The sequence below is a fragment of the Narcine bancroftii genome, chromosome 13, assembly GCF_036971445.1.
Source record: "Narcine bancroftii isolate sNarBan1 chromosome 13, sNarBan1.hap1, whole genome shotgun sequence".
NCBI lineage: Eukaryota > Metazoa > Chordata > Chondrichthyes > Torpediniformes > Narcinidae > Narcine > Narcine bancroftii.
In genome coordinates, this window is record NC_091481.1 from 26543475 (window position 1) to 26556775 (window position 13301).

The window sequence follows — 13301 nt, forward strand, 5'->3', positions numbered from 1 at the left end:
TGTTTCAATATGTAACTTGATGTATTTGTTTAATTCCATCTTTCTAAGATTTTTTGTTGTTTCACCATCAGTTTAAGTAGATGCCATTGGTTAATGGCATAATTATTGGATCTTTCATCATTTCTTCATCGATACATTGATTGGAATTTTCTTCTTTGAAATATGTCTGCTTAAATCACCCATTAATAACAAGTCATCTCTTGGTAATGAACTCATGCAGTTCATTTTCAAACTTTCAAGAGAGTGCCAATCTTTTGGTTATTGATCAGGATCTAGATGCCTCATTCTGACTCAGAGGAGTGGTGAAGGATTGAAGGCGAAGAATGAGTACTGTGAGACTCCACAATTTTGTCGCTTTTGAATCTTCATTTGTGGATGTTCTGTGGTGAAAGGGATTATATTTTCATGTCTCCATTCTTATCACATTCTTAACAATTACTCTGTTTCTAGCAGAAAAGTTTCAACAGTGAGTTGTATGAGGCTTTCACTCTTGGTCACTGTGGATGCTCATTAGATTCAAGATTTACTCGTGGGACATATAAAACATTCAAAAAATATTATTGCCGCATCAAATATGATTGGAAATTAGGAATCACCTGCTGAAATGGTTTTGCACTGTGTCTTTTCATCTGTGCAATATGTCCTGACTCATTTACATCTTCTCAGTTCTGTCCTTCTTCAAGATTAATGTTGTGATTATGAACATTTTTTTTATTTTCAGCAAAAACAACTACTGAGGCAACTTCAACTGAGTCAACCAGCAGTTCATCAACCAGCAGTTCAACAACCAGTGAGTGATTCCTTCTCTCAATATTGATGAAGAGATCGTTTTACACAATGATGGTGTTAGGCACTGCAAGCTTGCAATTAGTCATAGAACTTTATTGGCTTTCTTGAATATTTGCAATTTCAGCTCAGGTGAAAGATATGCCAGTCCCGAGTCTTGTGCATTCATTCTTGTTTGTCGATTTGATGCTGGACAGAGCAAGGGTATCTCTTTCATTAACCTTAGGATTCTGTGCAAATAATACAGATGCAGAAGGGACTCCCTTTTCATTCTCTTTCTCTATTACTTTCAGGGATGACATGCAACACCAATGGGAAATCAATGTCTGCCTGGCAGATGGCAGTTTCATTTCATATGACATGTTTTGTACCATGACATGACCATAAGCAAATCTTATGTTTGACCTCTGAGTAGTTTAAGAATCACTTCACTTTGTCATTTGAGTTTGATTATTAATTTCCAGAAACTTCTCCAACTGTCACATCAACGCTCTTTTCCTCCACAATAGCAAAGTGTTGCCTCTTTACATTATCTGCCAGAAATTTGGTATTTTTTTGTTTACTCTCACCCTCAGATTGACATTGTGAACTTCTACTTGTATTCTACTCTAGCTATATATTCAATTCCATAGAACATTGTTGGCCTTCATGTTCAGTCCCGATTTGATGGACAGTGAAGCTTTTTTTCATTGAAAGTTATTAAAATTAGTCACTCCCGCTGTCCACGGGTAACCTTTCCCAAAATAATCTGATCACGCACTTATAACTTATGATGTTATTTGCAGTAACTTGCTGAACGAGGCTTTGGTCATAAGTCCTACGATTGTAAAAATAAGAGAACAGAGCAGTTTTGATGCTTCACAATCATCGTTCCTAAAATCAATATTGTGAAGTGTGCCACTTCTGCCTTTTCTAATCCCCATGTTTTCAGTATGTCCTCAGGGGCAATTTGCAATAACTTGCAGTGTTAAATGTCAACGTTTACTTTGAATTGTACAAATGTAGAAAGATGACATGTTGAATGCAGAGATGATCTGATAATTAAGTTCTTTATTGGTGCATTTGAAGACAAGTCATCAAAGTGGCTGTTAGAAACATCCCATGACTAGTGCACACTTGCATTTGGATGATAGAACGATATCTCCTGGTTCTCGAATATTTTAGCCCTGTTTCAATGCTAATTCATCCTTAAATATAATGGATGCCAACATTTTAATTTGCAGAGCAAACAACATCTCCAGAGAAAACCACAACTGAGTCTACCACCAGTTACACATCTGGTGAGTGAAGCTTTCTCAAAATTAATTGGTAGATATTTTTACCCAACTATGTTTGCATGGGCTTAAATTAAAAGAGAAAGTTACCAGCACAGAGTAAAGGTCAGAATGGCCTTTGTGCAATCTTCTGTCAATATTGTTTTTGAATTTTCAATCATTAGTCATTGCAAACTGGATTCTAGTTTAGTTGTATTCCATGTTCATCAAATGATCCAGATTTCATGCAGAGATGACCTGTGATGCATTGAATTACCCAGTAAATGATATTTCTGTTTAGAGTGATTTTTCTGATAGTAATATGCAAAATATTTTTTATAGTCCATCATACTTCTGATTTATTTTCTTCTTCTTGATTTGTGTTATCTATGTGAAATGTCATGTTGATGTCTTCATTCATTCACAGAAAAAACAAAACCAACAACAAAGGCGATCACCAGTACCACACCTGGTTAGTGTTACCTTTTCTCAATGACTTCTAACAAGTTTCCTTTCTCATATCACAAACTTGTATAAGAAACCTATATTCTGTATTTGGTCTTCATCCTCTTTGCTTCAGTTCAATGTTTCATTTTATGAAATCAATCTTCACAATTTGGTCTGCTCATTCCTGGGAACACTCTGATACAAGTGAGAGGAAGTTCTTCACTACCTCGAATTTTCCCCTATCACTCTTAACCCATGTCCACTGATTTGTATCCAATCTACCCTCAGTTGAAAAAGCCTTTCTAAATTTACCCTTATTAATTGTAAAATTCTCTCTCAAATCTCCTTCCATTTTTCTATACTCCACGGAATAAAGTCCTATTCTGCTTAACCGTTTTGCTACAATATTACCTGAATTCTAGGCACCATCCTAGTAAGACTTCACCGCACTCCTCTTTCATTATTAATATCTTTCCTGCTGTTAAGTGACCGAAACAAGACTGCATACTCCAAATTTGTCCTCTCCAATATCTTATACAAATTTACCATAACACCCCAGCTCCTGAAAGGTGATGCACCACATACGCTCTTTACAATCCTATCCTTTGACGCCACTTTCAGGGAATTGTTTTTAAGTATTCCCTGGTCCCTCTGTTCTACTGCTCTCCACATGGGCCTACCAGTTTCTTTCTTAGGTTGTCCTTCCAAATGGCAAACGTCACATTTGTCTGCATTAAATTCTATTTGCCATTTTTCAGTCCATTTTTCAAGCTGCTTCGGATCCCTCTACAAGCTTTGAAAGTCTCCTTTGCTGTCCACCCTGCCTGCAGTCTTAATGATGAATGCAAAGTTTCTGATCCAATTTACCACATTATCATCCCAAACATTGATCTGGATGACAATCAATAATGACCCCAGCATTGAGGCACACAACTAAGGCACACCCATCTCAGAAGCAATCAACCACCTCTTCTCTGTTGCTACTCCCTTCTAGCCATTGTCAAATACAGGGCACGACTTCACTGGTATCTGAGCATCTGAACCTTCCTGACTAACCACCCAGGCGGGAACTTGTCGTTTGCCTGACCAATTTCCAAGCGGACAACATCCACAGCCTTTCCTCATGTGCAAATCCTGCCTTTTGCTCCATTGCTTTCCTCTTCGTGTATTGCGATCTTTTATCTCAGGCACATTTGTATTTGCAATATATTTCAATATTGTCCACAAATCTTACTTCTGCTTATGGATCAGCACTGCTTGAATAGTTAAGGTTCATGTTTGGTTCTGATATTATGAATACCATAATTATTTTTCAGAAGAAGTAACTACCACCGTGTCAACAAGCACCACTCCCTATTACATGGGTGAGTGTCCACCTGTTTCAATATGTAACTTGATGTATTTGTTTAATTCCATCTTTCTAAGATTTTTTGTTGTTTCACCATCAGTTTAAGTAGATGCCATTGGTTAATGGCATAATTATTGGATCTTTCATCATTTCTTCATCGATACATTGATTGGAATTTTCTTCTTTGAAATATGTCTGCTTAAATCACCCATTAATAACAAGTCATCTTTTGGTAATGAACTCATGCAGTTCATTTTCAAACTTTCAAGAGAGTGCCAATCTTTTGGTTATTGATCAGGATCTAGATGCCTCATTCTGACTCAGAGGAGTGGTGAAGGATTGAAGGCGAAGAATGAGTACTGTGAGACTCCACAATTTTGTCGCTTTTGAATCTTCATTTGTGGATGTTCTGTGGTGAAAGGGATTATATTTTCATGTCTCCATTCTTATCACATTCTTAACAATTACTCTGTTTCTAGCAGAAAAGTTTCAACAGTGAGTTGTATGAGGCTTTCACTCTTGGTCACTGTGGATGCTCATTAGATTCAAGATTTACTCGTGGGACATATAAAACATTCAAAAAATATTATTGCCGCATCAAATATGATTGGAAATTAGGAATCACCTGCTGAAATGGTTTTGCACTGTGTCTTTTCATCTGTGCAATATGTCCTGACTCATTTACATCTTCTCAGTTCTGTCCTTCTTCAAGATTAATGTTGTGATTATGAACATTTTTTTTATTTTCAGCAAAAACAACTACTGAGGCAACTTCAACTGAGTCAACCAGCAGTTCATCAACCAGCAGTTCAACAACCAGTGAGTGATTCCTTCTCTCAATATTGATGAAGAGATCGTTTTACACAATGATGGTGTGAGGCACTGCAAGCTTGCAATTAGTCATAGAACTTTATTGGCTTTCTTGAATATTTGCAATTTCAGCTCGGGTGAAAGATATGCCAGTCCCGAGTCTTGTGCATTCATTCTTGTTTGTCGATTTGATGCTGGACAGAGCAAGGGTATCTCTTTCATTAACCTTAGGATTCTGTGCAAATAATACAGATGCAGAAGGGACTCCCTTTTCATTCTCTTTCTCTATTACTTTCAGGGATGACATGCAACACCAATGGGAAATCAATGTCTGCCTGGCAGATGGCAGTTTCATTTCATATGACATGTTTTGTACCATGACATGACCATAAACAAATCTTATGTTTGAACTCTGAGTAGTTTAAGAATCACTTCACTTTGTCATTTGAGTTTGATTATTAATTTCCAGAAACTTCTCCAACTGTCACATCAACACTCTTTTCCTCCACAATAGCAAAGTGTTGGCCCCTTTTATTATCTGCCAGAACTTTGGTATTTATTTGTTTACTTTCACCCTCATATTGTCATTGTGAACCTCTACTTGTCTTCTACTCGAGCTTTATATACAATTTCATAGAACATTATTGGCCTTCATATTAGTCCCGATTTGATGGACAGTGAAGCTTTTTTTTCATTGAAAGATATTAAAATTAGTCACTCCCTCTGTCCACGGGTAACCCCTCCCAAAATAAACTGATCACGCACTTATAACTTACGTTGTTATTTGCAGTAACTTGCTGAACGAGGCTTTGGTCATAAGTCCTACGATTGTAAAAATAAGAGAACAGAGCAGTTTTGATGCTTCACAATCATCGTCCCTAAAATCAACATTGTGAAGTGTGCCACTTCTGCCTTTTCTGAATCTCCATATTTTCAGTATGTCCTCAGGGGCAATTAGCAATAACTTGCAGTGTTAAATGTCAACGTTTACTTTGAATTGTACAAATGTAGAAAGATGACATGTTGAATGCAGAGATTATCTGATAATTAAGTTCTTTATTGGTGCATTTGAAGACAAGTCATCAAAGTGGCTGTTAGAAACATCCCATGACTAGTGCACACTTGCATTTGGATGATAGAAAGATCTCTCCTGGTTCTCGAATATTTTAGCCCTGTTTCCATGCTAATTCATCCTTAAATATAATGGATGCCAACATTTTAATTTGCAGAGCAAACAACATCTCCAGAGAAAACCACAACTGAGTCTACCACCAGTTACACATCTGGTGAGTGAAGCTTTCTCAATATTAATTGGCAGATATTTTTACCCAACTATGCTTGCATGGGCTTAAATTAAAAGAGAAAGTTACCAGCACAGAGGAAAGGTCAGAATGGCCTTTGTGCAATCTTCTGTCAATATTGTTTTTGAATTTTCAATCATTAGTCATTGCAAACTGGATTCTAGTTTAGTTGTATTCCATGTTCATCAAATGATCCAGATTTCATGCAGAGATGACCTGTGATGCATTGAATTACCCAGTAAATGATATTTCTGTTTAGAGTGATTTTTCTGATAGTAATATGCAAAATATTTTTTATAGTCCATAGTACTTCCGATTTATTTTCTTCTTCTTGATTTGTGTTATCTATGTGAAATGTCATGTTGATGTCTTCATTCATTCACAGGAAAAACAACAAAACCAACAACAGAGGCGATCACCAGCACCACACCAGGTTAGTGTTACCCTTTCTCAATTACTTCAAACAAGATTCCTTTCTCATATCACAAACTTGTATAAGAAACCTATATTCTGTATTTGGTCTTCATCCTCTTTGCTTCAGTTCAATGTTTCATTTTATGAAATCAATCTTCACATTTTGGTCTGCTCATTCCTGGGAACACTCTGATACAAGTGAGAGGAAGTTCTTGACTACCTCAAATTTTCCCCTATCACTCTTAACCCATGTCCACTGATTTGTATCCAATCTACCCTCAGTTGAAAAAGCCTTTCTAAATTTACCCTTATTAATTGTAAACTTCTCTCTCAAATCTCCTTCCATTTTTCTATCCTCCACGGAATAAAGTCCTATTCTGCTTAACCTTTTGCTGCAATATTACCCGAAGTCCAGGCAGCTTCCTAGTATGTCTTCTCCACACTCCTTCTTTCATTATTAATATCTTTCCTGCTGTTAAGTGACCGAAACTAGACAGCATACTCCAAATTTGTCCTCTCCAATATCTTATCCAACTTTATCATAACACCCCAGCTCTTGAAAGCTGATGCACCAAATATTCTCTTAACAATCCTATCCAGCTTTGACGCCACTTTCTGGGAATTGTTTTTAAGTATTCCCTGGTCCCTCTGTTCTACTGCTCGCCACAGGAGCCTACCAGTTCCTTTCTTGGGTTGTCTTTTCAAAAGCAAACCTCACATTTGTCTGCATTAAATTCTATTTGCCATTTTTCAGTCCATTTTTCAAGCTGCTTCGGATCCCTCAACAAGCTTTGAAAGTCTCCTTTGCTGTCCACCCTGCCTGCAGTCTTAGTGATGAATGCAAAGTTTCTGATCCAATTTATCACTTTATTATTCCAAACATTGATCTAGATGACAATCAATAATGACCCCAGCATTGAGGCACATAACTAAGGCAAACCCATCTCAGAAGCAATCAACCACCACTACTCTCTGGCTTCTCCCACCTAGCCATTGTCAAATCCAGGGCAATACTTCACCATGAAAACTGAGCATCTGAACCTTCCTGACTAACCTCCCAGGCGGGAACTTGTCATTTGCCTGACTCAAGTCAAAGCGGACAACACCCTCAGCCTTTCCTCATGTGCAATTCCTGCCTTTAGCTCCATTGCATTCCTCTTCATTTATTGAAATCTTTTATCTCGAGCACATTTGTATTTGCAATATATTTCAATATTGTCCACAAATCTTACTTCTGCTTATGGATCAGCACTGCTTGAATAGTTAAGGTTCATGTTTGGTTCTGATATTATGAATACCATAATTATTTTTCAGAAGAAGTAACTACCACCGTGTCAACAAGCACCACTCCCTATTACATGGGTGAGTGTCCACCTGTTTCAATATGTAACTTGATGTATTTGTTTAATTCCATCTTTCTAAGATTTTTTGTTGTTTCACCATCAGTTTAAGTAGATGCCATTGGTTAATGGCATAATTATTGGATCTTTCATCATTTCTTCATCGATACATTGATTGGAATTTTCTTCTTTGAAATATGTCTGCTTAAATCACCCATTAATAACAAGTCATCTTTTGGTAATGAACTCATGCAGTTCATTTTCAAACTTTCAAGAGAGTGCCAATCTTTTGGTTATTGATCAGGATCTAGATGCCTCATTCTGACTCAGAGGAGTGGTGAAGGATTGAAGGCGAAGAATGAGTACTGTGAGACTCCACAATTTTGTCGCTTTTGAATCTTCATTTGTGGATGTTCTGTGGTGAAAGGGATTATATTTTCATGTCTCCATTCTTATCACATTCTTAACAATTACTCTGTTTCTAGCAGAAAAGTTTCAACAGTGAGTTGTATGAGGCTTTCACTCTTGGTCACTGTGGATGCTCATTAGATTCAAGATTTACTCGTGGGACATATAAAACATTCAAAAAATATTATTGCCGCATCAAATATGATTGGAAATTAGGAATCACCTGCTGAAATGGTTTTGCACTGTGTCTTTTCATCTGTGCAATATGTCCTGACTCATTTACATCTTCTCAGTTCTGTCCTTCTTCAAGATTAATGTTGTGATTATGAACATTTTTTTTATTTTCAGCAAAAACAACTACTGAGGCAACTTCAACTGAGTCAACCAGCAGTTCATCAACCAGCAGTTCAACAACCAGTGAGTGATTCCTTCTCTCAATATTGATGAAGAGATCGTTTTACACAATGATGGTGTGAGGCACTGCAAGCTTGCAATTAGTCATAGAACTTTATTGGCTTTCTTGAATATTTGCAATTTCAGCTCGGGTGAAAGATATGCCAGTCCCGAGTCTTGTGCATTCATTCTTGTTTGTCGATTTGATGCTGGACAGAGCAAGGGTATCTCTTTCATTAACCTTAGGATTCTGTGCAAATAATACAGATGCAGAAGGGACTCCCTTTTCATTCTCTTTCTCTATTACTTTCAGGGATGACATGCAACACCAATGGGAAATCAATGTCTGCCTGGCAGATGGCAGTTTCATTTCATATGACATGTTTTGTACCATGACATGACCATAAACAAATCTTATGTTTGAACTCTGAGTAGTTTAAGAATCACTTCACTTTGTCATTTGAGTTTGATTATTAATTTCCAGAAACTTCTCCAACTGTCACATCAACACTCTTTTCCTCCACAATAGCAAAGTGTTGCCTCTTTTCATTATCTGCCAGAACTTTGGTATTTTTTTGTTTACTTTCACCCTCAGATTGTCATTGTGAACTTCTACTTGTCTTCTACTCTAGCTTTATATTCAATTTCATAGAACATTATTGGCCTTCATGTTCAGTCCCGATTTGATGGACAGTGAAGCTTTTTTTTCATTGAAAGTTATTAAAATTAGTCACTCCCTCTGTCCACGGGTAACCTTTCCCAAAATAATCTGATCACGCACTTATAACTTATGATGTTATTTGCAGTAACTTGCTGAACGAGGCTTTGGTCATAAGTCCTACGATTGTAAAAATAAGAGAACAGAGCAGTTTTGATGCTTCACAATCATCGTCCCTAAAATCAACATTGTGAAGTGTGCCACTTCTGCCTTTTCTGAATCCCCATGTTTTCAGTATGTCCTCAGGGGCAATTTGCAATAACTTGCAGTGTTAAATGTCAACGTTTACTTTGAATTGTACAAATGTAGAAAGATGACATGTTGAATGCAGAGATGATCTGATAATTAAGTTCTTTATTGGTGCATTTGAAGACAAGTCATCAAAGTGGCTGTTAGAAACATCCCATGACTAGTGCACACTTGCATTTGGATGATAGAAAGATCTCTCCTGGTTCTCGAATATTTTAGCCCTGTTTCCATGCTAATTCATCCTTAAATATAATGGATGCCAACATTTTAATTTGCAGAGCAAACAACATCTCCAGAGAAAACCACAACTGAGTCTACCACCAGTTACATATCTGGTGAGTGAAGCTTTCTCAGTATTAATTGGTAGATATTTTTACCCAACTATGCTTGCATGGGCTTAAATTAAAAGAGAAAGTTACCAGCACAGAGGAAAGGTCAGAATGGCCTTTGTGCAATCTTCTGTCAATATTGTTTTTGAATTTTCAATCATTAGTCATTGCAAACTGGATTCTAGTTTAGTTGTATTCCATGTTCATCAAATGATCCAGATTTCATGCAGAGATGACCTGTGATGCATTGAATTACCCAGTAAATGATATTTCTGTTTAGAGTGATTTTTCTGATAGTAATATGCAAAATATTTTTTATAGTCCATAGTACTTCCGATTTATTTTCTTCTTCTTGATTTGTGTAATCTATGTGAAATGTCATGTTGATGTCTTCATTCATTCACAGAAAAAACAACAAAACCAACAACAGAGGCGATCACCAGCACCACACCTGGTTAGTGTTACCCTTTCTCAATGACTTCAAACAAGATTCCTTTCTCATATCACAAACTTGTATAAGAAACCTATATTCTGTATTTGGTCTTCATCCTCTTTGCTTCAGTTCAATGTTTCATTTTACGAAATCATTCTTCACAATTTGGTCTGCTCATTCCTGGGAACACTCTGATACAAGTGAGAGGAAGTTCTTCACTACCTCGAATTTTCCCCTATCACTCTTAACCCATGTCCACTGATTTGTATCCAATCTACCCTCAGTTGAAAAAGCCTTTCTAAATTTACTCCGTCTATCCCCTTATTAATTGTAAAATTCTCTATCAAATCTCCTTCCATTTTTCTGTGCTCCACGGAATAAAGTCCTATTCTGCTTAACCTTTTACTGCAATATTACCTGAAGTCCAGGCAGCTTCCTAGTATGTCTTCTCCACACTCCTTCTTTCATTATTAATATCTTTCCTGCTGTTAAGTGACCGAAACTAGACAGCATACTCCAAATTTGTCCTCTCCAATATCTTGTACAAGTTTACCATATCATCCCAGCTCCTGAAAGCTGATGCACCAAACACGCTCTATACAATCCTATCCAGCTTTGATGGCACTTTCAGGGAATTGGTTTTAAGTATTCCCTGGTCGCTCTGTTCTACTGCTCTCCACAGGATCCTACCTGTTCCATTCTTGGGTTGTCCTTCCAAAAGGCAAATCTCACATTTGTCTGCATTAAATTCTATTTGCCATTTTTCAAGCTGCTTCAGATCCCTCTACAAGCTTTGAAAGTCTTCTTTGCTGTCCACCCTGCCTGCAGTCTTAGTGATGAATGCAAAGTTTGTGATCCAATTTACCACGTTATCATCCCAAACATTGATCTAGATGACAATCAATAATGACCCCAGCATTGAGGCACATAACTAAGGCAAACCCTTCTCAGAAGCAATCAACCACCACTACTCTCTGGCTTCTCCCATCTAGCCATTGTCAAATCCAGGGCAATACTTCACCATGAAAACTGAGCATCTGAACCTTCCTGACTAACCTCCCAGGCGGGAACTTGTCATTTGCCTGACTCAAGTCCAAGCGGACAACACCCTCAGCCTTTCCTCATGTGCAATTCCTGCCTTTTGCTCCATTGCTTTCCTCTTCGTGTATTGCGATCTTTTATCTCAGGCACATTTGTATTTGCAATATATTTCAATATTGTCCACAAATCTTACTTCTGCTTATGGATCAGCACTGCTTGAATAGTTAAGGTTCATGTTTGGTTCTGATATTATGAATACCATAATTATTTTTCAGAAGAAGTAACTACCACCGTGTCAACAAGCACCACTCCCTATTACATGGGTGAGTGTCCACCTGTTTCAATATGTAACTTGATGTATTTGTTTAATTCCATCTTTCTAAGATTTTTTGTTGTTTCACCATCAGTTTAAGTAGATGCCATTGGTTAATGGCATAATTATTGGATCTTTCATCATTTCTTCATCGATACATTGATTGGAATTTTCTTCTTTGAAATATGTCTGCTTAAATCACCCATTAATAACAAGTCATCTCTTGGTAATGAACTCATGCAGTTCAATTTCAAACTTTCAAGACAGTGCCAATCTTTTGGTTATTGATCAGGATCTAGATGCCTCATTCTGACTCAGAGGAGTGGTGAAGGATTGAAGGCGAAGAATGAGTACTGTGAGACTCCACAATTTTTTCGCTTTTGAATCTTCATTTGTGGATGTTCTGTGGTGAAAGGAATTATATTTTCATGTCTCCATTCTTATCACATTCTTAACAATTACTCTGTTTTTACCAGAAACGTTTCAACAGTGAGTTGTATGAGGCTTTCACTCTTGGTCACTGTGGATGCTCATTAGATTCAAGATTTACTCGTGGGACATATAAAACATTCAAAAAATATTATTGCCGCATCAAATATGATTGGAAATTAGGAATCACCTGCTGAAATGGTTTTGCACTGTGTCTTTTCATCTGTGCAATATGTCCTGACTCATTTACATCTTCTCAGTTCTGTCCTTCTTCAAGATTAATGTTGTGATTATGAACATTTTTTTTATTTTCAGCAAAAACAACTACTGAGGCAACTTCAACTGAGTCAACCAGCAGTTCATCAACCAGCAGTTCAACAACCAGTGAGTGATTCCTTCTCTCAATATTGATGAAGAGATCGTTTTACACAATGATGGTGTTAGGCACTGCAAGCTTGCAATTAGTCATAGAACTTTATTGGCTTTCTTGAATATTTGCAATTTCAGCTCAGGTGAAAGATATGCCAGTCCCGAGTCTTGTGCATTCATTCTTGTTTGTCGATTTGATGCTGGACAGAGCAAGGGTATCTCTTTCATTAACCTTAGGATTCTGTGCAAATAATACAGATGCAGAAGGGACTCCCTTTTCATTCTCTTTCTCTATTACTTTCAGGGATGACATGCAACACCAATGGGAAATCAATGTCTGCCTGGCAGATGGCAGTTTCATTTCATATGACATGTTTTGTACCATGACATGACCATAAGCAAATCTTATGTTTGACCTCTGAGTAGTTTAAGAATCACTTCACTTTGTCATTTGAGTTTGATTATTAATTTCCAGAAACTTCTCCAACTGTCACATCAACGCTCTTTTCCTCCACAATAGCAAAGTGTTGCCTCTTTACATTATCTGCCAGAAATTTGGTATTTTTTTGTTTACTCTCACCCTCAGATTGACATTGTGAACTTCTACTTGTATTCTACTCTAGCTATATATTCAATTCCATAGAACATTGTTGGCCTTCATGTTCAGTCCCGATTTGATGGACAGTGAAGCTTTTTTTCATTGAAAGTTATTAAAATTAGTCACTCCCGCTGTCCACGGGTAACCTTTCCCAAAATAATCTGATCACGCACTTATAACTTATGATGTTATTTGCAGTAACTTGCTGAACGAGGCTTTGGTCATAAGTCCTACGATTGTAAAAATAAGAGAACAGAGCAGTTTTGATGCTTCACAATCATCGTTCCTAAAATCAATATTGTGAAGTGTGCCACTTCTGCCT

General features: G+C 37.2%; 1 protein-coding gene across 1 annotated transcript in view; it reads left to right on the forward strand.

Annotated features, from left to right (window-relative positions):
- LOC138748013 (mucin-2-like) overlaps window positions 1-13301 on the forward strand; it is a 57518-nt gene that overhangs the window by 18983 nt on the left and 25234 nt on the right. The window contains exons 22-34 of the mRNA XM_069907713.1: window positions 722-790; window positions 2010-2066; window positions 2467-2511; window positions 3803-3850; window positions 4585-4653; window positions 5874-5930; window positions 6331-6378; window positions 7674-7721; window positions 8456-8524; window positions 9746-9802; window positions 10203-10250; window positions 11546-11593; window positions 12328-12396. Of these exons, the coding sequence (XP_069763814.1) occupies window positions 722-790; window positions 2010-2066; window positions 2467-2511; window positions 3803-3850; window positions 4585-4653; window positions 5874-5930; window positions 6331-6378; window positions 7674-7721; window positions 8456-8524; window positions 9746-9802; window positions 10203-10250; window positions 11546-11593; window positions 12328-12396 (732 nt within the window). The remainder of the gene's footprint in view (window positions 1-721; window positions 791-2009; window positions 2067-2466; window positions 2512-3802; window positions 3851-4584; window positions 4654-5873; window positions 5931-6330; window positions 6379-7673; window positions 7722-8455; window positions 8525-9745; window positions 9803-10202; window positions 10251-11545; window positions 11594-12327; window positions 12397-13301) is intronic.